This window comes from Bubalus bubalis, chromosome 2 (genome assembly GCF_019923935.1).
Source record: "Bubalus bubalis isolate 160015118507 breed Murrah chromosome 2, NDDB_SH_1, whole genome shotgun sequence".
Classification (NCBI taxonomy): domain Eukaryota; kingdom Metazoa; phylum Chordata; class Mammalia; order Artiodactyla; family Bovidae; genus Bubalus; species Bubalus bubalis.
In genome coordinates, this window is record NC_059158.1 from 159,522,969 (window position 1) to 159,548,478 (window position 25,510).

A 25,510-nucleotide genomic window follows, 5' to 3' on the forward strand; every position below is an offset into this window, starting at 1 on the left:
CCCAACTCCACCACTTAACTAGTCGTGGTACCTCAGGCAAGTTCTGTGCAGTCTCTCTGTCTATAAAATGGGGCTAATTGGTAGCGTGTCCTGAAGATTAAACCAGTTAATGGTTGTCAAGGACCTTGGAGGCTATCAGACATGTAGGAAGTACAGCATAAAAAACTACTGCCCGATTGTCATTTGCTTCCATGCAAGCCTTGAAGAGCCTGACTCCACTGCCTGGCTCTCCCATAATTGTCTGCACCTCCTGAAACACAGCAGGGCCTGCTCCAGGCTGAGGCTGGGGCTGAAGCCTGGAAGCAGAGCAGAGAAATGCGTAGGAGGTCTGGGTTGCAGCTGCACACACGACACACTAACTTTATTCACATTGATACAAAAGTAGATTTTTCCAGAAATGTTCTCTTGTGCCAGGGGGAGTGAGTTGAGTGGCACGTGGCGGAAGGGTGAGGGGAGGGGGCAGGAGGGGCAAGGGCCACAGTGTGGGTCATGGAGGCAGGACAGCGGGCAGCAGGGGCTAGGGGAGCAGAACGATCTGGGCATGGTGGCCCCTCTGCCCCATTCTAGCCACACTGGAGGGCGGAGGGCGTCCACACAGACATATTGGGAGCATCCAGAGTGGCGGGAAATGGGGGTCAGGGAACTTGGACAGGAGGAGATTGTGGGTAGAATTTGGTGCCCATGACTTTCCTCTCCTTCTGACTGGCTGCCAGCTCCCCCAGGGGACACCGGGGGTTCCTGTATGCCCCATCTTGCTTCCCCTTCCTTACACGCTCCTCTTGGAAGGGCTGGACATACCCAGGAGGGGCCGAGGTGGCGGGTGTGGCGGTGAGAGCGAGTGCACAGATAGATGCTCACACAGGCAAGGAGGGAGTGGAGGCTGGGCTGCCCACTGAGGGGCCCCAGGGGTCTCACTGGGGCAAGGCCTTGAGGATGGCATTTACCTCCTCCGCCACAGCTGTCAGGGCAAACTCAAACTGGTCCTGGGGAAGGGTAGAGGGAGGAGGGTTATGGGGAGGCTCGGCTTCTGCTCCTGCCCTGGGATGGGGGCGCAGCTTTGGGGCGGTTACTTGGGGGAGAAGGAGGGAGCCCTCCTGGGGGAGATTTGGAGGCAGGCAGGAGAGGCAGGCCACTGCCACTTTCCCTGGGGAAAGGTCATGGCTAGGGTGGGTGTAGAGAGAAACAGTCACCTTAGAGCGAACAAGGCCAGGCCGCTGGTCACGGACATGCTCCAGGGTGGCAGCAATGTCGATCTCCTTCACTCCTGGTGGGAGGGGTGTGGGGACACACAGATGCTCAGAGGGTGTCCAGAGGAGGGAGGACCCAGAAAGCCTAGGGCATCTTGGGATGGGAGGCTCAGAGGACTACCTGGGGGTGTGGCAACCTGCCCTCCACGAACTCCTGTGACCCCAGGGGTTGGGGAGACTCTAATCTGGGGCTGGGCTGGGGACGTGGTGGGGCGGGGCCTCACCTTTCGCCATGCGGTTCAGTACCATGTCGATGAGGATGTAGGTGCCTGTCCTCCCTGCACCATCACTGCAGGAGGAGATGGTGACAGGCTGAGCTGGGGACCCAGCGGGAAGGGGGAGGGGAGGGGACATGGAGGCCTGGGGTGGAGACGGTGGTGGAGCCGTTAGGGTTAGCTGCGGCATTGGAGGGCACGAGTAAGCCGAGGATTAGGGATGGGGTCACAGCTCCTGGGTCCTGAGAATTGGGCCTTGAGTGGGGAACCTGTGACTCATGGGGTGTCTCTTGGGAAGTGAGCCAACTGAAAAGGAGAGCCCTGGCTCCACCCTGAGGTGGAGGCAGTGAGAGGGAATGGGAATAGCCATTTCCAGCCACTGGGCAGGCTTTCCTTCAGCCAACGTCTTATGTAAATGGCAAGATGGTAAATATTTTCAACTTTGTGGGCCACATATAGCCTCTGTCGTGTGTTCTTTTTTTTCCTTCAACTATTTAAAAATGGGGACATCATTCTTAGCTCATGGGCCATTAAGAAAATAGATGGTATGCTGAATTTGGCCTATGGGCTGTTGTTTGCTGGTATCAAGGGGACAGGCAAACAGCGTGCTTGGGAGATGCACACGGAGAGCAGGACTGGAGGGGGGTGGGAACCAGGAATGTGCCCCCTTCAGGGCCCTCTGGCTTGGGCCTGGCCTGTCCGCCCACCCCCCACCCCCCTCCAGTCCCGTACGCACCTGCAGTGCACAATGATGGGGCAGGAGCGGCCCCGGTAGCACTTGTTCACCTTCCTGCAACAAGAAATGGGCATGAGGCCAGGGGGCACCAGCAGAGGCAAAGGGGAGCTGAGAGACACACCCGTGGGCCTGTCTTCCTTTTCTCCCCACCTGCCCAGGGCCGAGGAGGGAAGAGGGCTGGACGGAGGAGTCGTGGCTGGAGGCTAAGAACCAGAGATGGTGTTGGGGGGCACTGGACTTGCCTTGTCGCTATAGGCCTAGGCTATGCACCTGGAACAACTGATAAATCAGTTGCTCTGATTTATCAGATAAAACCTGATAAATCAGATCAACCGATAAAAACCTTTGAAGCCTCAGTTTTCTTACATGTAAAAGGGGTATGATAGTAATAGTAACCTCCTTCTTAGGGTTCTTATTACATGGATTATGAGCTAATCCATATAAAGGACTAAGTGCTAAATCTGGCACACAGTAGGTGCTCATTACATGATGGCACTATTAAAGATAAAGTGTCATAATATTAACAGTCTCCCCTGCCTGAAGTTCAGGGAGGATAGGTGTTCAGGTGACTTCAAGAGTGTCAGAGCACACTATTGCTCTGCCCCTGGGTGTTCCCCTCCCCACCCAGGCTCCTTGTGGTCCTCACCAGCAGTGAGGTCTGGTTGTAGCCCTGGGTGCAGAGTTCCTCTGGCAAGGGGATGACAACCCCTCAGCTCTGAATATGCTGCCGCCCACTGTCTCCCTGGATAAGTCTTACCCCAGCACAGGTGCTCTGTGATTGGGTCATATTCAGACTGTGGTTCCACCTGGACCTCAGACTCTGCTTCTTGGACCACAGCTCAGCAAGGAGCAGGTGGGTTCTCCCTCTCTCGTGGCCCAGTCTAACCTGCCCTTGTTCCTTTTGACATTCCTGATTTGAGAGTCACTTGCAGACTCCTGATACTCCCAAAGGACAAGGGTGAGGGAGAACCTTTTGAGGGGTTATTAGAGCATTGCAGAGGAGCTTGGAACTTAGTGGTCTCCCAGTCTGGTACCCCCAGACTTGCTGGGGCCAGGTGACTTGAATGGTTTTCTAGGAGTCCACATGATTCCTTAGCGTATCGGCTGGTAGATCAGGACTGGGGCTGAACAGAAGTTGTCACGGTGGTTCCCAATCAGTTAATAATAATGACAACAAATAGTACTTAGAATTAACAGAGCCTTTGCTATGTGCTGGGGCTTCCCTGATAGCTCAGCTGGTAAAGAATCCACCTGCAATGCAGGAGACCCCAGTTCAATTCCTGGGTCAGGAAAATCCACTGGAGAAGGGATAGGCTACCTACTCCAGTATTTTTGGGCTTCCCTGATGGCTCAGTAAAGAATCCACCTGCAATGCAAGAGACCTGGATTCTATTCCTGAGTTGTGAAGATCCCTTGGAGAAGGGAAAGGCTACCCACTCCAGTATTCTGGCCTGGAGAATCCCATGGACTGTATAGTCCAGGGGGTCACAAAAAGTCGGACACGACTGAGCGACTTTTACTTTTGCTATGTACCTGGCACTTAAAGTAGATTTTATAGATGTCATGCTATTGACTTTTGTAACAATCCCTTAAGGTATGGGTCACCAATCTCATTTCACAGGTAAGAAAACAGATGGAGATCAAGAAACTTGATCAGAGTCATTTTCTAAGACTTCAAAATTTATTTTGCCTTCCCTCTGATGGACCTTCACCAAAACATTTATTAAAGCAGCAATTAATTTGTTCTGGGTTTCTAAGCCAATTGAGTTTACATAATTCCAGCCTGAAGCAAAGAAACATAACCTTTTCACTTACCTGTACAGTCTTAAAATAAATCCATGCACTCATTTTATAAAGATTTTTAAATATGGAAAACAAAAATTACCCCTGATACCCTTCAAGAAGCCTGTACCTCAGGTTGCATGGACCCCAGTTAGAAACCATTGTCCTGAGGCTCAGAAACTACCCCCAGGTTCCCACCCCAGTTCTGTTCCTCTGCTTTCTGCCCAGCACCTAGAGACCTCAGAGAGGCCTGGCAAGGGGCAGAGAAGCAGGAGGAAGCTGCAGTGTGGATGAGGTCCCTGCCATGGCAGCAGGCTTCTCAGCCACCTATCTGTGGAGGGAAGGCAGGGCCCTCTGGAGGCCTGGACACGGTTTTAGCATCTGAAGAGGGCAAGTCCCCCTGTTGGTTTCCTGTCCCAGCCCCCACCTGGTTCCATGAGTCCCCAAGAGTCCAAAGATCCGCTCCCCCCACTCCCTTTGATAGTATTTGTCCTTTCCCTGAATCTCCCCAGCCCCCAGCTCTCCCAGCGCCCTTCAGGGTGGTCCCTGGGCCACATGTCCTCATGTCCCATCCATGCAGCGGCCACACCTGCCAGTGATCACTTTTGTGACTATGCAACTGGAGTGAGAATACTAGCTGCAGATCACAAAAATGACGCTGGCAGCCGTGAGAGAGAGAGAAGAGGGAGGAGCAGAGAGGGGAGACAGACAGAGCAACGGAGAGGCAGACATGTAGAGAAAGAGAGGAGGGGGGAGACAGAGACAAAGAGAGGCAGAGTAAATAGGCAGAGATGGGAGGGAGGTGGAGGAAACAGCTGAGAGATGGAACAGGGAGAGGTGCAGAGCGGGGAAATGTGGATGGAGTGGGGGAGTGAGACAGACTGAGAGACAGAACGATGGAGAGAGAGCTGAGGGGGAGAGGGAGGGTGGGGGAGAGAAAAGTGGGAAGGAAGGGAGGGAAAGAGGGAAAGAAATAAAAACAGAAGCAAAGAGATACAGAGGGTAAAGAAGGGGGAAGGCAGGGGGGAGTGAGAGAAAGCAGGGGGACAGCAGACATAGAGACTGGACACCAGGAAACACAGGACAGGAGGAAATAGCAAGGATCAAGGAGAAGGAGACAGGGAGGGAGGGGGCTAGAAACAAGATGAGCCTTTCAGGGTATAGGGGGGCGGAGGGAGAAGGTTATGGAGAAAGAGTGGGAGATAGAAAAAGAGGGCAAGAGAGAGGGAAGAGGCAGCCAGCCAGCAGAGAGAGCAAGCAGTCAGGAGCTGGACCACAGCAGTGGACGGATGGGCACAGCGAGACAGAGCGTCAGTCCTGGTTTGGGGGGTGGTGTCCGGAAAGGGACGCCAGGAGGTCAGAGTCAGTCCTGGTTTGGGGGTGTCTAGAAGGGGACACCAGCAGACCAGAAGCTGAGGCTCCAGGTCGGGCGAGAGAGCCTACCTCTCCTGACCTGGGGCCCCAGAAGAAGCTGATAGGCTGCGGGGAGGCGCCAGAGCCCGGCTCCCGGCCCCCTTGCTCCTGGGCTGCTCTCTCCCGGGCTTCTGGGAGCCTTCCTCGGGCCGCCCCACCGCCCAGGGGTGCCGGCTCACCTGCGGAAGTCCAGGAGGGGCCGGGTGGAGGCCGGGGTGCCCTCTGCCGGCCAGCTGAGGAAGTGGAACTGCGTGAGCGTGCGCGTCTCCTGGGTCTGCACGTTCTTCAGGTAGAAGCTCCGCACCAGGAAGTCCTCGCACCAGATGTGCTCTGACACCAGGTTCACCTGCGAGGGTGGGCGCGCAGGCCTGAGCGCGGCAGGGCCTCTCCAAATCCTCCCGGCCTCCCAGGCCAGTTAGGAAGCTCAGTCAGCTGTCCCCAAGAACCCTAGCCATCTGTGTCTAGAACTTATGGACTGCTCAGGACAACTGGAGGCTTTTCCACCTAGACACAACTAGTCTTTTTGGCCGCACAGCGGGACCATAGCTCCCCGACTAGGGATCGAACCCGTGCCCCCTGCAGTGGCAGCTCGGATTCTTAACCATTGGACCCTCCGGGAAGTCCTGTGTGCTTCCTGAAATCAGTGTCTCATTCCTGTTTTGTGCAAAGACTAGCACAGTGTCTGTGTTACACACCATAAACTTTGATAAAATTCTGTATTTTCATTTGATTTTTTTCTTTAACCCCAAGCAGGACCAATTTTTAAAGCTTAAAAAGAGAAAGTATTGTGTGCTCATCTAATGCTGAAAATTTGTTATCCAGAGCTCACTTAGAGATAAGAAGCTTCTGTTGTGCAAATAATATCTCTTGTTTTATTGGGGAGAGGGGTCACTTCCTATTGGTCAGGAATGTTTCTTCTTCCTCTACTTTGTCTCTGCCCAGACCCCCCCAGTGTTTTTCTATTTTTCATCAGCAACATGTGTGATTGGCAGTATTTCTTTCTTTGCTTTGGCCTCCAAGAAACTCAGATCTAAACTAGACTCAATAAAAGTAGGACTAAGTCTTAGTCTTCAAGTATACTTATCTTCCCTGTCTCAAAACTGTACTCCTGGCTTTTAGCTTCTTACCTTAGTTTCAGTGGTTTTATAGTTTTATATTTGTACCTTTCATCATAGGTCCCTACAAGTGCTTTTCAGCCCTAGACTAGACACACATATACACACACGTATATGCGTATATGTATGTATGTGAATGCTTTCCTGGTGGCTCAGATGGTAAAGAATCCACCTGCAATGCAGGAGACCTGGGTTCAATTCTTGGGTTCGGAAGATGCCCTGGAGAAGGGCATGGCAGCCCACTCCAGTATTCTTGCCTGGAGAATCCCCACGGATAGAGGAGCCTTGCGGGCTACAGTCCATGGGGTCTCAAAGAGTTGGACACGACTGAGTGAGTAAGCACAGCACAGCATGTGTGAATGTGTGTAATACATGGATGTTTATATACATATACAGTTGCACATGTATGAAGGGTGCACCGCCCACTTTCCCCACCCCCATTTTCTCCTGGCCGTGGGGTTCTGCTGACCTCATAGACGTGGTAGAGGGAGGAACCCTCGTCCGGCCAGTAGCGATCACACTGCTTGACACCGTCCTCCACCAGCGGGGTCAGCATGACGATGACAGTGCAGCCACTCTCCCACACCATCTAGGGACAGATGATGTCTAGCACCTGGGTCAGCTCCATTCTAACCTCCCTGGGACCTGGTTGGCCCTGGCTGCCCACAAGGGACCCCGGTCCCTGGAGACACCCTCCCTCCAAAAGCCCACCTGCCAGAAGTCTGCAATGGTATGCGACAGCGGGCCCTGTGTGGCTATGTAGGCTGGCATCCGAGGGTCGTGCTCAATCTGGGGGCAGGGAAAATACATCATGAACCAGAATAGGAAACGCCATTATGGAGAGGTCTGGTCAAAGGGAGCAGGCCAGGGTCTGGGGGAGCCTCGGAACTCCTGTTTCCATGCCAGATATCAGGCCCACAATTCCAGGGCCTTGGGGAGCAGGAAATGGAGTCTATAGGGGCAGGATGAATATGGGGGAGGATATGGGAGCCACTCACAATGGGGCTGGCGTTGATGTAATCGCTCCGAGAAGGGCTGCTCTCCACCTTCAGCTTGATGCGAGCATGGTCATCTGCACAGACCCCACACCCCACCCCAGAAACCCCTCCGGTCACTGGGGTCCTGGTACCTCTGCCACTCAGCCTCAGCCAGGAGCCCAGCCCCTACCCCAAGCCCTCCGGACTCCCAGCAGACAGAAGGCTGGGCCAACAGGACTCACTCACAGGGTAGGAAGTCAGGGTGGCGGTTCTTTTTGATGTTGCCCTCACCCTGGGCGGTGGCACAGGTGTTGGGCTCCGCCTGGTAGGCACACAGGGCCTGCCACTCCTTGGCCAGGCGGTCCCTGTTCCGAAGGTGGTCCTCCATGTAGGCCTGCAGGGACACCACAGCCTGGCGCCGGCCCCCACTGCCAGCCCTGCCCCTCCCACCACCCGGTCCCCTCCCTGCCTCTGGGCCCATGCCCCATCCTGACCAGAATCATGTGTCCCGTGGAGATGTCCATGTTGGCTTGGGCGGGCTCCTCACACCAGGACGGGGTGCTGCTGTGGGAGCTGGGGCTGGCCTGGGCAGCATCGCTGAACTGGGAGGACACGCTGCTCACCCGAGAAGGCTCGGGTGGACCCTCCGCCCGGTTGAACAGGGACTTTGTAGCCATATGCTGGCGGCATAGATCCTGCAGAAGAAGGACAGGGCAGGATCCATGTTCTCCTGAAGCCTTTGCAACAGAGTCCTGGACTCAGTTCAACAGAGTCCTTAGGATGGTCCTGGATTGCTTTTGAATGAAACCTGTCTCCTCTGGGGTGGGGTCTTCTGCCTCATCCTTTCCAGGGCTGTTCTGCTTGGGTGTGGCCCATGACAACCTCAGATATTACAGAGCAGAATCCAGAACCCCCTGAATGGTGGTACTGGGGAGAACTTCAGGAACCACCTGTTCTCAATTCCCATCCATTCAAAATGCCCCCACGACACCCCCTTGCTGGGGCTTCTCCAGCCCCTGCCTGGATATCCAACTCCCTGCCCTCATCTTACATGAGACCCAGACTCCTGAGCCCCTTCCATTCCTTTTCATCAACAAGCTTCTGGGGCTGCACACCTGGTACTCAAAGGTCGTGTCACCATGGGCCCCCTCGGGTCCCAGGGCTGCCAGGCGCTCCTTGTCCCGCTGTCGTGCATGCTGCCGCACACACAGAGCCACTGCCAGGGCCACGAGCAGCCCAGCCACGCCTGCCAGGGCCACCAGAGTAAGGAGCACGGACCGCATGGGAGAAGTGCTGTGGGCTGGTCGGGGAAGGATGGCGGCTGCCTCCTCCCTCTGTGGGAACAAGGTTAGAATCAAGGTGGGCAGTGGTGGTGGGGGGAGACTTAGGAGCTGCTCCTCACTCCTGTCCCACACCCCACTCCCTGCTAGGATATCTCCTGGGGAAAAGCTGAGAGGCAGGGACATGGTGGTACAGGCAGAGGGACTCATGTAGACCCAAGATCCCTTTCTCAATCCCCATGGGACCAACTCAACCACATTGTACTGCCAGAGACTTAGTGGGTGACTCTCCCTAGGAGTTTTTGCATTAAAAAATGGATGTAGAGAAGTATAGAGACCCAGGAAGTCAAATAGTAGAACATGAGGCATCAGTGTTGGATGCATAATAGAAGCATATTTTGAGGTCAAAGTCCTTTCTGTGTAGTGTTTTCCCTTGGAATCTGAGACTTTGCTCTAGCATATCTATGGATGGCTGGGCCATCTCAGGTAGTTCTTCCAGGTGACCTGGCTGCCTATAGAAGGCTGATCCTGCAGGGAGCTGGAGCCACTGGGGCCATCTGCTGGTTGGAAAGAAAACTGTATGGAGGAGGGCTGCTTCAGCAAAGGTGGTGTATTTCAGCTCCTGTTCTGCCAAGACTGCCTTCATTTCTGGTGGGCAGCATCAGCCAGCAGGGACTTTGACTGATTCTTCAGTTATCTCATACCTGTCCCACTCCTGTCTGCAAGATCTGGAGCCCTGTCTGTGCTTCCAGTTCAGACTTCACCAACCCTGCAGGGAGGATGGAGGTCAGATCCTCTCCAGCCCCTATATGGTCTCCACCCCATGCCATGCAATGCCCTGTGGCAGGCCGGGCCCGGGTCTGGGAATATTCCTGGATCTGGGAATATTTCAAGGAGAGCATCAGCCACCGGTCTGGGTCTATACAACTAGGGCTGGGGTGAAGAAGTAATTACCGGCTTGCTGGGTCACATCGGCCAAAGACAGGTTCTGTTCATTGTGCCGGATGCGGAAGGTAAGGGCTGGTCCCACGACACTGCCGAATAGGAGGTATATTACTGCCTCACCCATCACAGATCCCAGATTCAAAATGAGAGATCCGCTCTGGTCCTCTCCCTATTAGAGGATGGGGCTGAAACCCATGCCATACGAGGGTGTTTCAGGAGGGAAGATACTGGACAGGCCAGCAGCAGGGCAAAGTGTGGCTGTACCTTCAATGAAGCTGGAAACATCTGTGACCTGACCTCGGCCCCTTACCTGGAGTTTGTCTTCCCCTCCTCCCCTGAGCCCCCTAGGCCCCACCCCCTTCAAGCTACCAGCCAGATTGAGCCCCACCTGATGTTGATGAAGCTGCCCGAGGACATGTGCACGTGCTCAGCCAGGATCTCCAGCAGCCTCACTCCCGCAGCCAGACTCAAGGGCCTGGAGTTGCAGAGCCGGTAGAGGAAGGAAAGTGGGGACCCTCTTGGCCACTTTCTTGAAACACCCTCCAAGGGTGCCAAGACATCCAGGGGTGCAGAGCAGTCCCCCCACCCCCATCTACTTCACATCTGCGCTTCTGCTCTCTACCTCCCAAGGCAGGCCAGCCCAACCCCCAAGGGAACAAGAGGCTGCCCCGCGTGGGAGCCCTTACTTCTGGTCGGTGACAATGTAGCCGTATTCCTCTGCTGATGGCCGAGTGGAGGGCTGCCCCGCCATGGTGGGCTGGCTCTGGCCCAGCGGGCTTTTCTTCTCTACCAGGACCGGCGTGGCGGGGGGGCCAGCAGCTTTTGGGGTCTCAGAGGATCCAGTGCTCAGCTCCTTCTGGGCTTTATTGGAGGTGGAACTGCCCGTGGGGGATCCAGGCAGGGAGGGCATTGGGGGTGGAGGCTCTGCTGGGTCTTCGCCCTGAACCTGCTCCTCCATTGTCTGTTTAGAAGATAGGTTAGAGGTAAGGTCTCTAACAGTGAAGGGGTTAAGGAAAGGGGGTCTACAATCTGGACCCTGAGTTCCCATAGGGGTGCTTATGACTCGTTTCTCTTTTTATCCCCAGACCCAGGTCAGCATTGGGTACTGAGAGGGCATCCAGGAAAGTGAGCCAAGTGAATGAATGAATGAATGAATAAAGGGCTGAATGAATGATTATTCATGATAAGTAATAATCGACAGGATGGAGCTGGAGTGGGGAGAAATTCCAGAGTGAGGAAAGCTGGAGTTAGGGGAGAAGATGAACAGGCAGGCAGTGCTTTTTCAACTTTTGTTTAGCCACACAATCTTAGAAATCCAACGTGTGAAACGGACAGAGCCTCAAGCTGTAGGGCAGTCAGGAGCCTGCCTGCTCCCTTCCCTCCCTTTGCCTAAGGATCTCATTTCAAGAGCATGGTCTGACACGACCGTAGTGAAAAAAAAGCAGTGAATCAAGAATTCTTGCTTCTGGTCCCACCTCTGCCTTCAGCCTGAGGTGAGACTTTAAACAATGACTTGCAGCCTCCGGGCCTCTGTTGAAGGGTCAGAGAATACAGATTCTGGGTCCTGAGCCTGAGATTTAGATTTCAGCTAAGGGCGTTTGCTGCCTTATGGGTCAGGGAGGTGTTGCAAACTCACTTTCTTGATGTCAGCTCCAACGTTTACAGCTCCTCCTGTAGAGACAGGAAAAACAAAACTCTGGGCAAAGGGCCAAGGCCAAGGTCCACACAACGCAGGTAGGAGAAAGGGCTGGTAGCTCTGAGTCTGTGGCATCTGCTATGGGCTCTCCTGGCAGTCAGTAACCGAGGCTGTTGTTGAGTTCATCCTAAGCATGGCCTCATGCCTCTGAGTGTGTTAGTCCCTCAGTCATGTCTGACTCTTTGTGACTGCAGGGACTGTAGCCTACCAGGCTCCGCTGTCCATGGGATTCGCCAAGCAAGAATACTGGACTGGATTTCCATGCTCTTCTCCAGGGTATCTTCCTGACTCAGGGATTGAACCCACTTTTTTTGTTTCTCCTGCATTGGCAGGTGGATTCCTTGCCACTGTACCACCTGGGAAGCCCCATGCTTCTGGGCTTCTGCATCATGGGCTCAGTTACTTCAGTTGTATTCGCCTCTTTGTGACCCCATGAACTGTATCCCGCCAGGCTCCACGGGATTCTGGAGCGGGATGCTGTGCCCTCCTCTAGGAGATCTTCCCAACCCAGAGATCAAACCCACGTCTCTTATGTCTCCTGCATTGGTAGGCAGGTTCTTTACCACGAGCGCCACCTGGGGAAGTCCCTTCTGCTTCATGCATGCACGCTCAGTCACTTCGGTCGTATCTGATTCTTTGTGACCCCACGGACCGTAGCCCACCAGGCTCCTCCACCCGTGGGATTTTCCAGGCAAGAACACTGGAGTGGGGTTGCCATTTCCTTCTCCAGGGGATCTTCCTGATCCAGGGATGGAACCCAGGTCTCCCACATTGCAGGCAGACTCTTTACCTTCTAAGCAACCATTGCTTGATCAACTCCTCCCTATTTTTGGCCACATCCCTCAAAGCTATTCTTTGCACAGTCCTCTCTTACCTGTCAATTAGTGGCTTCTTGACAATGACCTTAGGTCCTCAGCATCTTCTGCCTAGCCTTCCCGGTGCCTCCAGATCCCCAGCTCACACCCTCATTGGCTTCTTTCCCCATTACTTCCATCTCCCAGTCCTTTCCTGCTCTAACTCCTCAGCTCACCACCTCACCCCTTGCTTCCTGACCATGGCTGTCAATGACTCCGTGTCTCAAACCAACTCCCTCCCCTGAGCTTGGCTCTTCCCCTCTAGACTGTTTCTTGTGGCCTTGAGAAGTGGGGCAAGAGGCCTCTGTGGGGTTGGCAGTCTCTCTGCCCCGACACTCACCCGGGTTTAGTCCAGCACCCTTGGGCAGCAGCTGCAGCAGGGTCGAGAGGGTAGAGAGCTGCTCCGGGGTCAGCTGACGCAGCTCCACACCATAGCCCGCCAGCACAGCGGCCACTCTCTGCAGAGTCACATCTGCTGGGAGCCAGACACGGAGCTCAGGACTGGTGCCGGGATGAACTTACAGGATGAATTTGCAGGTGGGCAGGGACCCCCACATTTAGGAACTTCTCAGACACCAGGACACGGATGCCCTCCCCTTCCCATCTTTGTCCACACTTTGGGGGAAAGCCCTTCGGGTGTCAAGACCAAACTTCAGGCCCAGTAGGGACTCCTCAATTCCCTAGCTGGAGAAGGCATATCAGCTCCACCCACTACTGTATCCTCAATGCCTACTTATGCCTGGCAGAGAGCAGGCAGTCAGTAGGCATTAGTTGAGTGTACAGATGACTTTAAGGACAAATTAACAAGTGCATGCATAGTCAGGACAGAACCCCCGGCTCTGCCCCCCCAGAAAGCAGCCCCATAGGCATGGAGTGGATGCTGAGGCCACGGTTACCTGGCTGCTCTGCTGGGGCAGGAGGTGTCTCCTCACGACCCTCTAGTCCTTCCTCCTCATAGCCCTCCGAGGAGTCCCCTGCCCGGCTGCTGCCCCCTGGCTCTGGCAGCCTTGGTGCCCTGGCCCTGCTGGGCACTTGTGACTCCTGGGCCAGGTAGAACAGCTCTGACTCCTGGAAAAGCTGAGCAGGTGGAGGCCCTGGAGGGTCCCCATAGGAGTGGCCAGGATGAGCCCCAAACATGCCCTTGGAGCCAGCTCGGCTGAGGAAGGCAGGGGCTTCAGCCTTGGGCAGGGGGTCAACACTGACCATTCCTGGGGAGCTCTCTGAGCCCCGGGAGCCATCGCGGGAGCCAAACTGTGGGAAACCAGAGATTGGGATAAGAGCAGATGTCAGCATGGGGATTAGGGTTGGGAGGGGGCCAGTGTCTAGAGCTCACCTGATGGAACAGGTAGGGCTGCAGCAGGGCAGGTTCATAACTCAGGGCAGGATGCGGGGGCTGTGGGGGCAGCAGCAGGTGCTCCAAGAGAGGGGGCAGCAGCTCAGCCTGCAAAGGGGACAGGGGGGAGCCTGCCCCAGCTCCGCCCCCACCTACTGAAGGTCGAGGAAGCCGATGCTGTGGAGCTGGGGCGGAGCCAGTGGGGATGCCCTGTAAAAGCAGCTCCCCAGCGGGACCAGGTCTCCTGGGCACCAAGCCAGATCTGAGGAGGAAAGCAAAGTGTGTGTGTGTGTGTGTGTGTGTGTGCGTGTGTGTGTGCGCACGCATGTTGGTTGTGTGGGGCAACAGTGTACAGAATCTATGAGGCAGAGATGCTGGGGGCCAGGCAGGCTTAGCCTAAAGTAAACCTGATCTCTCAAGAGATGAGGTAGCCTCAGGAGAGGAGAGAGTAGCGTGGAGAAGGGCCAGAGGTCTACGCCTGGGTAGAGGTCATCACCTCCTTGGTAAGCATGCCTGGGTCCCTGAAACACAGCAGCAGAGCTGATGAAGCATGAAGCTAAGGACAGAAAAGGGGAGAGTGGGGAGCAGAGGAAGGGAGCTGGGAACTGCTCTAGATGAACTGTGGCTGCAGCTTGCCCCTGTGTGCATGTCGCCAAGTACACATCCAAACATTCAATGCCATGTCCTGCCTTACCCAACTCTGCCTTCTTCACCTGGTATCATCCTCTGAGCCCCAAGCCCTCATTTATTTTCCTTTGCTTTACAGGGCCTGAATGATGCCTTCAGAGCCCCTAACCATAATAGGAAGATGGTACTTCTTACCATGTAGTAATAAAAATGAACATTAAACAGCCTCAGTCTGACAAAATTCTAATCTGTTCCATGATGACTGCTTTGATGCTTCTTTTAAAATACCAAATGTCCAAATGTTTCAAAGTAGTCTTTAACATTGTGAATCAACTATGCTATGATGAAAATTTTAAGAAAAGACTTTATCCGGCAAAAAAAAAAAAAAAAAAAAAAAAAATCCCCCAGTTTTGAATGCCCTTGTTTTGCTAGATTCCCAGGGATGAGCTCAGCTCATGTTGGGCATGTGGGAATATCAATTGACCACGCCAGAGCCTTTTTCACCCATGCCCTAACCTGCTGGTCTCTGTACATACTTTCCTCTCTCCATCAGGAGGACCACAGATGCACCAGCCTTGCAATGCTAGAGCTGATGACAAATGATGCCTACCTGTCCCTTGGATGAGGCTCTGGGGGGCGAAGCCTGGGGATACGCTCCATCTCCTGGGAGATCACATACTGGGTGAGGTCATCATGCCAGGACAGTCCTTCCAGGGAGAGAAAAGAGTGAGATGGAGATTGTCCCTCAGGCTTGGGACAGTCTGAGGGCTCAGTAACAGGGGCCAGCACAGATCAAAACTGCACGCTCTACCCTGCAGTGTACTGAACTGGGAAGAGCCCAGGAGCAGTGGAGGGGGTCCAGAGACCTGGTGGGTGATCTGAGTTGTCCTTTCCGCCTCCCCCCACCCCTCCCCCAGGTGCAAATCTGGAAATGAGACTGCTTCCGGTGAGACTGGGTTTAAATCCTCTGCCACTTACTAACTGTATGTCCTTAGCTGAACCTCTGTGAGCCTTAGTGCTCTCATCTGGAAAATGGGGCTTTATACCTCCTAAAATTGTTGTGATAATTAAAACACAATATAAAATGGTTAGAATAGTACCTGACATATTATGAGTATTCAATAAATGCTATTATTATTACTATCATCAATATTATTATTCACCTTATTTTTATTGATCCTGAACCTTAGTTTTCTTTATTTTGGTGGTGGTGGTGGTTTAAGTGGGAATAACATATACTTTATGGGTCTGTTCAGTTCAGTTCAGTAGTAAAGATTAAATGCAATCAGGGACTTGAAAATGCTTGGAAACCTCCAAAGCATTTATACACCTGTTTTAAGCCTTCATTATCATCATCTTATCCTGAAGGCAGATCTGTTTGACCATTTCCCTCAATGAACTCTGCTTGCAGGAAAAGTCAGTCATCTATTCTAAAAGGATAACCTCCTACTCTCCAGTCCCACCTACTCCCATTCCTTTTTGCTTGCTTCTGGATTAATACTCATACTGCTTTTAACTCATATCATGGGATCTATACCTGCCTTTTTGCCTATTAACATTAGATGAACTGTGTTTCTATAAAAGGTCAATCCTCCACTTGGGCACTAGATTTCATCCCCTGCTAACCTACTCAAGAACATCTTCCCCACAATTCTCCTCTTTTTCCTATATCATTGTTTTCTCCTGTTGTCTACTGAATTATTCCCATTCATATACAAACACAATGCAATTTCTCCCATGTTATAATAAAAATACTGTTTGAACCCCACATTCCCTTCCAGCTGTCACCCCATTTATTTATAGCAAGACTCTTTGAAAGTGTTATCTCTGCTGGCTGTATCCACTTCCTTTCCTTCCATTCCCTCTTACCCACTCTATTCAGGATTTCCCCCCCCCAACTACTCTACTAAAACTATCATCAAGATCACCAGTGGCTTCTGCATATCTAAATCTAGGGTCAGTTCTCAGATCTCATCTTACTTAAGCTACCACCATCATTTGACACTGTTGATCACTCCTTCCCCCTTGATACACTCTCACTTAGCTTCTAGGACACCAAACACTCTTGTTTCTCCTTCTACCCCATTGGCTCTCCCTTCTCAGTCTCTCTTGTTGATTCCCCTCCTTCTCCTGGTCCTCTTAATAGAATTCTTTAGGGTTTTTCTTCATATTGACTCAATCCCTTGACTATTTCATCCATCTCATGGATTTAATTACCATCTATACACCAAAGAATTCCAAATTTATATCTCTACTTCAGACTTCTCTCTCTCTTTCAAAACCCAATCTTATATACTCAACTTTCCATTCTAATTGAGTGGACATCTTAACTCAGTATAATCAAAACTGAGCCCCGCCCCTTCCCCAAGTTTATACTTCTGAATAGTTAATATTTTAATGTTTAGTGTTTCTGTTTGTACCATTGATTCCCTACATCCTATTCTCAGCACAGCAGCAAGAGTGATCCTTTTAAAGTAGAAGTGATATCAAGTACCCCTATGCTCGAACCTTGTGATGGTTTCCTCTTTTACTCAGAGTATAGTCAGAGTCCACACATTCTCCTATAAAATCTTAGAACATCATTACCTACCTGACTGCATCTTCTGCTCTGCCTCTCCATCACTCCTCTACAGCCTTCTGTAGAGGTGTTTTCCGTGGTGTTCCTCAAACTCATGCTTAGGGCTTTTGTTCTAGATCCTTGGCCAACCAAAATACTCTTTCCTAAGATAACCTTCTGGAAAACATCCCCACCTCCTTGATGTATTTATTCAAATTTCATAGCCTCACTAAGATCTATCTTGACCACTCATTTTAATAGTATGGCTTCCTACCTCACCATTTCTGATCCCTTTATCCTGCTGTAATTGTTTTTTTCCCCTTCTAACATACTAATATTTTCTAATTTATATAATGTAGCACCTCCCTTCATCTCCTGAATATAAACCCCAGTAGGCAGAGATCTTCATTTCACCCCTTGATAAATCCTAAACACCTAAAACTATGTTTGCCACATAGAAGTACCCAATAAATGAATGAATTTATTTGAATGAATGAATTGAATGAGTGGGGTGTTCTCCTGGCTGAGGACCCCAGGATTCACAGCTCTGGAATACTCAGTCAGTTCCAGAGAGTGGGCTGATCTCAAAGAGATGAATGCTGGCCTCTTCCAGTGGCTTCCTCCAGAAGCCTCCTCTGGATTCCTCCAGAGAGTCTAAGTGTGAACAGCATATCTCTAGGGTTCTACTCCCACTCCTGTCTCCAGTAAGGTCTGGGAAGTTGAGGCTCCACAGTGGGTGTGATAGGAATGTTCCATGAGAGAAAACCTGGAGTCAGATGGCCCCTCCCTTCCCCATTTCCTCTAACCAAGTTACAGCCTCTCTCCTCCAGTGCATCTAGACCTCACCTTGGGACATGAGCTGCCGGAGCACACCTTGTAAGCGTTGAAGAACTGGGGATGTGACTTGCAAAAGGGGCCGGGCTTGCCCCACTCCCACCTGGCACTGTCCAAACAAGCCATCTAAGAGCACAAAAGTGGTGTCAGCAGGGGGCTTGGACAAGAGGCCTTCCAAAGTCCAGGTTGCAAATAGACAGCTCTGTCTCTATCTCCTCTCTTGGCTTCAGAGGGCTTTGCTCCTCCAGGTCATCCCCCCTTCTCTCCAAGTGCAATTCCCCTTCTGACTTCCAGGGACCCCCCCCCCCACACACACACACACATTACTGTCTCATTGTGTACCCTCCCCCCATCCCCCAACCGACTTGTAAGTCCTACTTTCGGTTTCACTCACCCTGAATACAGACTTCAAGATGAGAGCAGAGTCTGCGGTCAAACAGACAGCCTGTAGAGAACAGGTGAGCAGAGAGGCTCAGATACCCCCATGCATACAGTGGTCAGATGGATGAACAGGCTAGGGAAGGGGGAAGCAGATGGGATCCAGTCTTTCATTCTAAGGAAGGCTTTAAGCTGGGAGGAGAGGAGGGAAGAGGCCTCCTCTTCTTAAGTGGGGGATCTGGCTTTGGCTTTCAAAGATCTGCAAGTTTGGATTCTTTCCCTAAAAGCCTCAGTTTGTTTAACTAAGTAATGGGGAGAAGAAGCCCTTCAGGTGCGTGGGGATGGTGATGGTGGAGAATCATAAACTTCTACTCTGATAGAATTACTGCGGGGTAGTTTATGTCCAAATTCAGAGGGAAAAGGGACTTTCCTTCCCATATCTCCAAAAGTATCTTATGCTGGCCTGGGACTCAGAAGAGATGGGAACCCTAGCACACTTTCGCTTCGCATGGGAAAGGGTGGGATGGCTCTAAGGCAGTGCTCCCCACACTGTCCCTCTAAGTCCGTGGCCCTAGCGCTGTTGGCGCTGTTCGCGGTGCTGAAGCTCTGAGCCCGGAGCCTCTGAGGGTTTGCCTGGAAGCAGTTATGGGGGAGGGAAGGGCGACCGGGTGAGGAGCCTTCAAAAGACCTGACCTCTCCGCCATTCCAGCCTTCCACCCTAACCAACCCGCAGCGCCACAAGAAGTACCTTGCCCTGGCCTCCAAGCCCGATGGGGACGTAGGGCGTCAGACTGCGAGCTTGCGCCCCTTCCCCCACGCGCCCCTGGCCCCTACCCTCCCCCTGCCCATGAGTCAGCGCTGACTGTCTCCGTCCGCTCAGATGTGAGTCAGCACCAGGCCTGGCTGTGGGGAGGGGGCGGGAGACGACCCCTCCCTCTTCACCTTCTTTGGCCCCCTTCCCCAGCCGTCTGCTTCTTATCGGAGATCAGATTACAGCGATCGGCCTCTCCACGCTAAGAGAGAAACCCTGGCCCTTCCCTTGGCCTGATCCTCTACGGAAATATGGGACCCCGGAGCTCGTGGGCCCGACTTCTACTGCCTGGAAATCAGGGTTCTCTCTCCTTCCTTCCCCTCCTCCACCCCTCAGCGCCGCCACTTTTTGGCGCCTCGGGGACACTTCCTTCTCTTGTATCCCGTCTCTAGGTCCCTCTGTCCACACGCACCCTCATTCCTTCTCCCCAAACCCCAAACTTGCCCTGAGCCCTCTTCTCTTAGGTCCCGCCCCCGGGTTCCCAGCCCCACCTCCAGGCCTACGCCCCTTTCCTCGCAGACGCCCTCTCTTCTCTCTCCGCTCACCGGGCCTCCCCCTACCCCACTCCACACACACCTTCCAGCCGAGGTTCCGACCTTCGTGATACTTCCCATTCCCTCCCCTCCACACCCCCAGCACACCCCACCGAGTTCTGCTCTCGGCACCCGCCCCCACCCCCCATTTCCTCCTGACCGTGGGCACTAATGGCGTTGCAGCCTCCCGGGTGGCTGCCCAGCAACAGCAGACAGAGTAGCACCCGGAGACCCCCCGATCCCCCGGGACCCCCAGGCCGCCCCGGGAGCCGCATCCTTCCCGGCTCGGCTCTCCAGCCCGGCAGCCAGAGCCGCAGCGACGCCAGCCCGAGCCTGCCAGCGGGGCCGAGGCGGGGCCTGCCACTCCCCACCCACCGAGGCGGGGTCTACACGCCCCTCTCGCCGCAACTCTGCCAACCCCAGGCGGCTGGTGACGACATTCCCACCCCCGGCTCTGGCGTCGATTTGCGTCATTCATGGCGTAAAAGCGCAGTCTTCGTGGGGCTCCTACTTACCTCAGCCCTCCTACACCCAACTGTAGGTGCCTCTTTAGAATTCTCGCTTGGCCTCAACTTGACATATTCTTCTCTCCAAGGGCCACCGCCTCTATCACCCAGTCTCAGGGTTGGCAGGAAGGGTTCCCGTTGGGTGGGGACCAGGAAGGATAAGTGATAAGGATAACCTTAAGATGTGGAGCATAAAAGTGAAGAGAATGTGTCCTCTTTCGCATCTCAATTAATGATTCCTCTGTCACTAAGATCATGGCATCTGGTCCCATGACTTCATGGCAAATGGATGGAAAAAAAATGGAAACAGTGAGAGACTTTATTTTGTGGGGCTCCAAAATCACTGCAGATAGTGACTGTAGCCATAAAATTAAAAGACGCTTGCTCCTTGGAAGAAGAGCTATGACCAACCTACACAGCATATTAAAAGGCAGAGACATTACTTGACCAACAAAGGTCTGTCTAGTCAAAGCTATGGTTTTTCCAGTAGTCATGTATGCATGTGAGAGTTAGACTATAAAGTTGAGCACCGAAGAATTGATGCTTTTGAACTGTGGTGTTGGAGAAGACTCTTGAGAGTCCCTTGGACTGCAAGGAGATCCATCCAGTCAATCTTAAAGGAAATCAGTTGTGAATATTCATTGGAAGGACTGATGCTGAAGCTAAAACTCCAGCACTTTGGCCACCTGATGCAAAGAACTGACTCACTGGAAAAGACCATGATGCTGGGAAAGACTGAAGGTGGGAGGAGAAGGGGATGACAGAGGATGAGATGGTTGGATGGCATCACTGACTCGATGGACATGAGTTTGAGTATGCTCCGGGAGTTGGTGATGGACAGGGAAGCCTGGTGTGCTGCAGTCCATAGCGTTGCAAAGAGTGGGACACGACTGAGCAACTGAACTGACTGACTGACTGTCATCCTTAAAAGCAGAAATGGTTACACATGTGTGCTTGGACTCCAGTTTTAGAAATGCCACCTACTAGGGATATAAGTTTGGGGAAGATGTTTAACCTCTCTACTCCCAAGTTTCCTGGTCTGTGAAATGAAGGTACCAGCAGTACGAGGTGGCTGTGAAGACTGAGAGAATTACACTCATGTGGCTCACTTAGAACAGCCATTGTACTAAACACTGGATAGGTACTGGCTTTTTTTGTTAGCCTTGCCTCACCTTTATTTCACCCCCTTCCATGGCTGGTCTATTAAAATCTTATGGCTTCTGCCTGAAAAATATATCTCCCATTATCCCACTTCTCTCCATGCTCATGGTCCTACCCCAACCAACGTGCTCTTTCATGACTATTGCTGTAATCACATAACTAGACTTTTGCTTCCATTCTTGTCACCCAATAAGCTTGGGAGTGAGCTTTCTAAAGTTCAAAATTGATCACTTTTCTCTCTTGCTTTTCAGTAAAACTTCTCCAAAATACAAAAAAATAAATAAAAAGATAAAGAAGATAGTGGTGCATAGTAAATAGTCATATACTCATCACCTAGACGTAACAGTTATTATTTTGCTATATTTACTTCTTTTTAGTACTTAAAAGTAAACAATAGACATTGTAAAGTGAAAGTTGCTCAGTTGTGTCCTGACTCTTTGTGACCCCAAGGACTATAGCCTGCTAGGCTTTTCTGTCCATGGGATTCTCCAGGCAAGAATACTGGAGTTGGTTGCCATGCCTTTCTCCATGGGATCTTCCCAACCGAGGGACTGAAGCCAGGTCTCCCACATTGCAGGCAGATTCTTTACCACCTGAGCCACCAGGGAAGCCCAACAATACTGGAGTGAGTAGTCTATTCTTCTTCCAGGGGATCTTCCCAACCCAGGAATCAAACCGGGGTCTCCTGCATTGCAGGTGAATTCTTTACCAGCTGAGCTACTAGGGAAGTCCAGGTTCCCTTCTAAATGTTTCAACATGCATCTCCAAGAAATAAGGATATTCTCCTATACCACCAAATTGCCATTATGACCTAACAAAATTTACAATAATTTCTAAATAGCATTTCATACTCAGTTCATGTTCAAATGTCTCAAACCGTTTCCAAAAATGTCCTTTTTCCACTGTTTCATTCAAAATAGCAGTCAATCAAAGACCACCATTGTATTTGGTTATATTTCTTAATTCTCTTTAATAATTTTAGCATAAACAGTGCTTTCCTCGCCACCCCTCCCCCCATTTTTGACAGTTTCTTGTGGAAGAGATCAGGTCAGGTTTTCTAACTCCTCACCTTCCTGATTTGTCTGACTGTTTCCTCATGACATGTTTCCCTATATTTCCCCTGTATGTATGCTGTGTAGCCCCTGTATTTCCTGAAAAATAGGAGTTAAGTCTTGATTGGATCAGGTAAAAATATTTTAAAATTCACAGGTGGTGCTACATGATTCCAATTACATTATTTCAGGAAGTGCATAGTGTCTGGCTGTCTCACTATTAGTGATGCTAAAATTGATCACTGATTTAAGGTAGAGACAGCCAGATCTCTATGGTAAAGTTACATTTCCCTCTTGTGACCAGTATGGATGCAATCTGTCGAAAAATATTTTGGCACTGTGAGAATATCTAGTCCCCCATCAACTTTTCACCTAATTGTTTTGCCATTCATTGATGATCCTTGACTAAAATCATGATTTTCTATCATTCATTTTTTCTGGGGGGGAGGCATATAGGGTACTTTTATTGATGGTACACGACAAGGCAGGGCTCCCTAAGCCTCTCCCCTTCCTCAGGGCCTTGGGGATGGAAACGTGTGGAGGTCGGGAGATTCTCAGTGTGGTGGAGGATCGAGGTGGGGCAGGACTCCCCAGCAGCTGAGGAACTCTCTCTTCCTCTAGTGCTCCTGCTGTGGCTGAGGGTCCGGGGACCTTACTCCTTGGAGGCCATGTGGACCATGAGGTCCACCACCCTGTTGCTGTAGCCGAATTCATTGTCGTACCAGGAAATGAGCTTGACAAAGTGGTCATTCAGGGCAATGACAGCCCCAGCATCGAAGGCAGAGAGTGAGTGTCACTGTTGAAGTCACAGGCGACAACCTGGTCCTCAGTGTAGCCTAGAATGCCCTCGAGAGGGCCCTCTGACGTCTGCTTCACCAACTTCTTGATCTCATCATACTTGGCAGGTTTCTCCAGGTGGTAGGTCAGATCCACAACTGACATGTTGGGGGTGGGGATGCAGAAGGCCATGCCAGTGAGCTTCCCGTTGAGCTCAGGAATGACCTTGCCCACAGCCTTGGCAGCGCCAGTAGAAGCAGGGATGATGTTCTGGGCAGCCCCTCGGCCATCATGCCACAGCTTCCCGGAGGGGCCATCCACAGTCTTCTGGGTGACAGTGATGGTGTGGACGGTGGTCATAAGTCCCTCCACGATGCCAAAGTGGTCATGGATGACCATGGCCGGGGGGCCAAGCAGTTGGTGGTGTAGGAGGCATTGCTGACAATCTTGAGGTTGTTGTTATACTTCTCGTGGTTCACGCCCATCACAAACATGGGGGCATTGGCAGAAGGCACAGAGATGATGCCCCTCTTGGCACCACCCTTCAAGTGAGTCCCAGCCTTCTCCATGGTAGTGAAGACCCCAGTGGACTCCACCACGTACTCAGCACCAGCATCACCCCACTTGATGTTGGCAGGATCTCGCTCTGGAAGATGGTGAAGGCCTTTCCATTGATAACGAGCTTCCTGTTCTCTGCCTTGACTGTGCCATGGAACTTGCCATGGGCGGAATCACACTGGAACCATGTAGATCATGTAGTGAAGGTCAATGAAGGGGTCATTGATGGCAACGATGTCCACTTTGCCAGAATTAAAAGCAGCTCTGGTGACCAGGTGCCCGATGCAGCCGAATCCATTTACTCTGACCTTCACCATCTTGTCTCAGGGATGCGGCTGGCACAGCACAGAAGTTACGGCTATCTGTCGAACGGGCAGGAGCAGAGAGCCATCTATCATTCTTTTAACCGATCTTATTTCCTTTAGCTGATCTTATTTCATAAAGAAGAATTCAGAATTCAGAAGGTAGTCTCTTCTCTTTAACTATTCATTTGCAGAGTAATGAGTTGGTATAACAGTTACTGTTAAGGGTGGCAAATAAGTTTCTAAACATATTTGTTATCACTTTTCTTGTTTGAGCATTACTATGGAAGTATGGATTTTTATATATTCAATGTGTATCTGTATATCACAGTAATATAAAAATTGTCCTGAAGTAAGTAAGTGAAAGCCTTTTTAAACTGGCTCTTGTTTCCATTTGAAACATCCCATTAATCACTTAAAGCTCCTTTCCTTGCTTTATATTATAGAATAATATATTTATAGACAATTTTTGTATTACTGTTTAGAAACTTATTTGCCACCCGAGCTGACTCATTTGAAAAGACCCTGATGCTGGGAAAGGTTGAGGGCAGGAGGAGAAGGGGACGACAGAGGATGAGATACTTGGATGGCATCATCGACTCGATGGACATGGGTTTGGGTGGACTCTGGGAGTTGGTGATGGACAGGGAGGCCTGGTGTGCTGTGGTTCATGGGATCGCAGAGTCGGACATGACTGAGTGACTGAACTGAATTGAAGATGTGTTAATCTTTTTTATTCCTTGCCCTAGACATGGAAGCAGCCATTCCTCCAGAGATTTGGTAGCTTTTAGTAAAAACTGATTTTAGGGACCACAATCTGGGTCCTAGGGGTCATAATGACTACTGAGATGATTGATGTTGCTTCAGGTCCTTTCAGTGCATAGACTTAGGATATAAAGATACACTCACACATATACACACACCTCACTCACACTATTTCCAATTAAAATTTAGCTTGATTTTTACTGACCTCTTAATTTTATACATGTATCTGAAAAATTTGGTTTCTAATAATACCAACACAATCATTTATATGTTTGATCCTACAATATGCACACAATAATTTGCAAATAATATAAATATTTCTCTCCTAATAAAACAGCAAACATACCTAAGACTTTGGGTAGTTTATTTTGTCCTTATAACCCCTAGGGTTCAGTTCAGTTCAGCTCAGTTACTCAGTCGTGTCCAGCTCTTTGCGACCCCATGAATTGCAGCACGCCAGGCCTCCCTGTCCATCACTAACTCCCGGAGTTCACCCAAACTCATGTCCATCGAGTCGGTGATGCCATCCAGCCATCTCATCCTCTCTTGTCCCCTTCTCCTCCGGCCTCCAATCCCTCCCAGCATCAGAGTCTTTTCCAATGACTCAACTCTTCACATGAGGTGGCCAAAGTATTGGAGTTTCAGCTTTAGCATCAGTCCTTCCAAAGAACACCCAGGACTGATCTCCTTTAGAATGGACTGGTTGGATCTCCTTGCAGTCCAAGGGACTCTCAAAAGTCTTCTCCAACACCACCATTCAAAAGCATCAATTCTTTGGCGCTCAGCTTTCTTCACAGTCCAACTCTCGCATCCATACATGACCACTAAAAACCGTAGCCTTGGCTAGATGGACCTTTGTTGGCAAAGTAATGTCTCTGCTTTTGAATATGCTATCTAGGTTGGTCATAACTTTCCTTCCAAGGAGTAAGCATCTTTTAATTTCATGGCTGCAATTACCATCTGCAGTGATTTTGGAGCCCCCCAAAATAAAGTCTGACACTGTTTCCACTGTTCCCCCATCTATTTCCTATGCCATCAAAATACTGTGTTCTAAAG

At 51.3% G+C, this 25,510-nt stretch overlaps 1 protein-coding gene and 1 pseudogene across 3 annotated transcripts; both read right to left on the reverse strand.

The window, feature by feature from the left end:
• Positions 1–333: 333 nt before the first annotated feature.
• Positions 334–19,687, reverse strand: PTPRN (protein tyrosine phosphatase receptor type N). 3 transcript variants are annotated; one of them, XM_006058973.4, is made up of 23 exons: positions 19,494–19,687; positions 18,006–18,056; positions 17,624–17,737; positions 14,831–14,927; positions 13,594–13,855; positions 13,157–13,511; positions 12,601–12,732; positions 11,347–11,381; positions 10,397–10,671; positions 10,099–10,185; positions 9,720–9,799; positions 9,470–9,534; positions 8,601–8,819; positions 7,980–8,180; positions 7,777–7,879; positions 7,507–7,580; positions 7,220–7,297; positions 6,978–7,097; positions 5,573–5,739; positions 2,199–2,252; positions 1,472–1,536; positions 1,191–1,264; positions 334–983 (listed from the first exon to the last, which is right to left on the reverse strand). In XM_006058973.4, the coding sequence occupies exons 1-23, from the start codon at positions 19,606–19,608 to the stop codon at positions 912–914; spliced, it is 2,895 nt and encodes a 964-aa protein (XP_006059035.3). In that variant the 5' UTR covers positions 19,609–19,687; the 3' UTR covers positions 334–911. The 3 variants fall into 3 exon arrangements, with proteins under 3 accessions (XP_006059035.3, XP_006059034.3, XP_044793772.2); XM_006058972.4 differs by having other exon boundaries at positions 7,732–7,879; positions 19,494–19,686; XM_044937837.2 differs by lacking the exon at positions 10,099–10,185 and having other exon boundaries at positions 7,732–7,879; positions 19,494–19,686.
• A 2,942-nt stretch (positions 19,688–22,629) lies between these two features.
• On the reverse strand, positions 22,630–23,783 carry LOC102394884 (annotated as a pseudogene).
• Between the last annotated feature and the right edge of the window lie 1,727 nt (positions 23,784–25,510).

What these genes read in the sequence shown, in the direction of transcription:
- PTPRN (XM_006058972.4), bottom strand. Translation starts at nt 19,608, where the DNA reads ATGCGGCTCCCGGGGCGGCCTGGGGGTCCCGGGGGATCGGGGGGTCTC. An exon ending in GAGCCTCATCCAAGGGACAG is followed by an intron (nt 13,856 to 14,830) that starts GTAGGCATCATT and finishes TTTCCTCCTCAG; the next exon opens with ATCTGGCTTGGTGCCCAGGA. An exon ending in TGCCCCAGCAGAGCAGCCAG is followed by an intron (nt 12,733 to 13,156) that starts GTAACCGTGGCC and finishes GGCTCCCAGCAG; the next exon opens with ATGTGACTCTGCAGAGAGTG.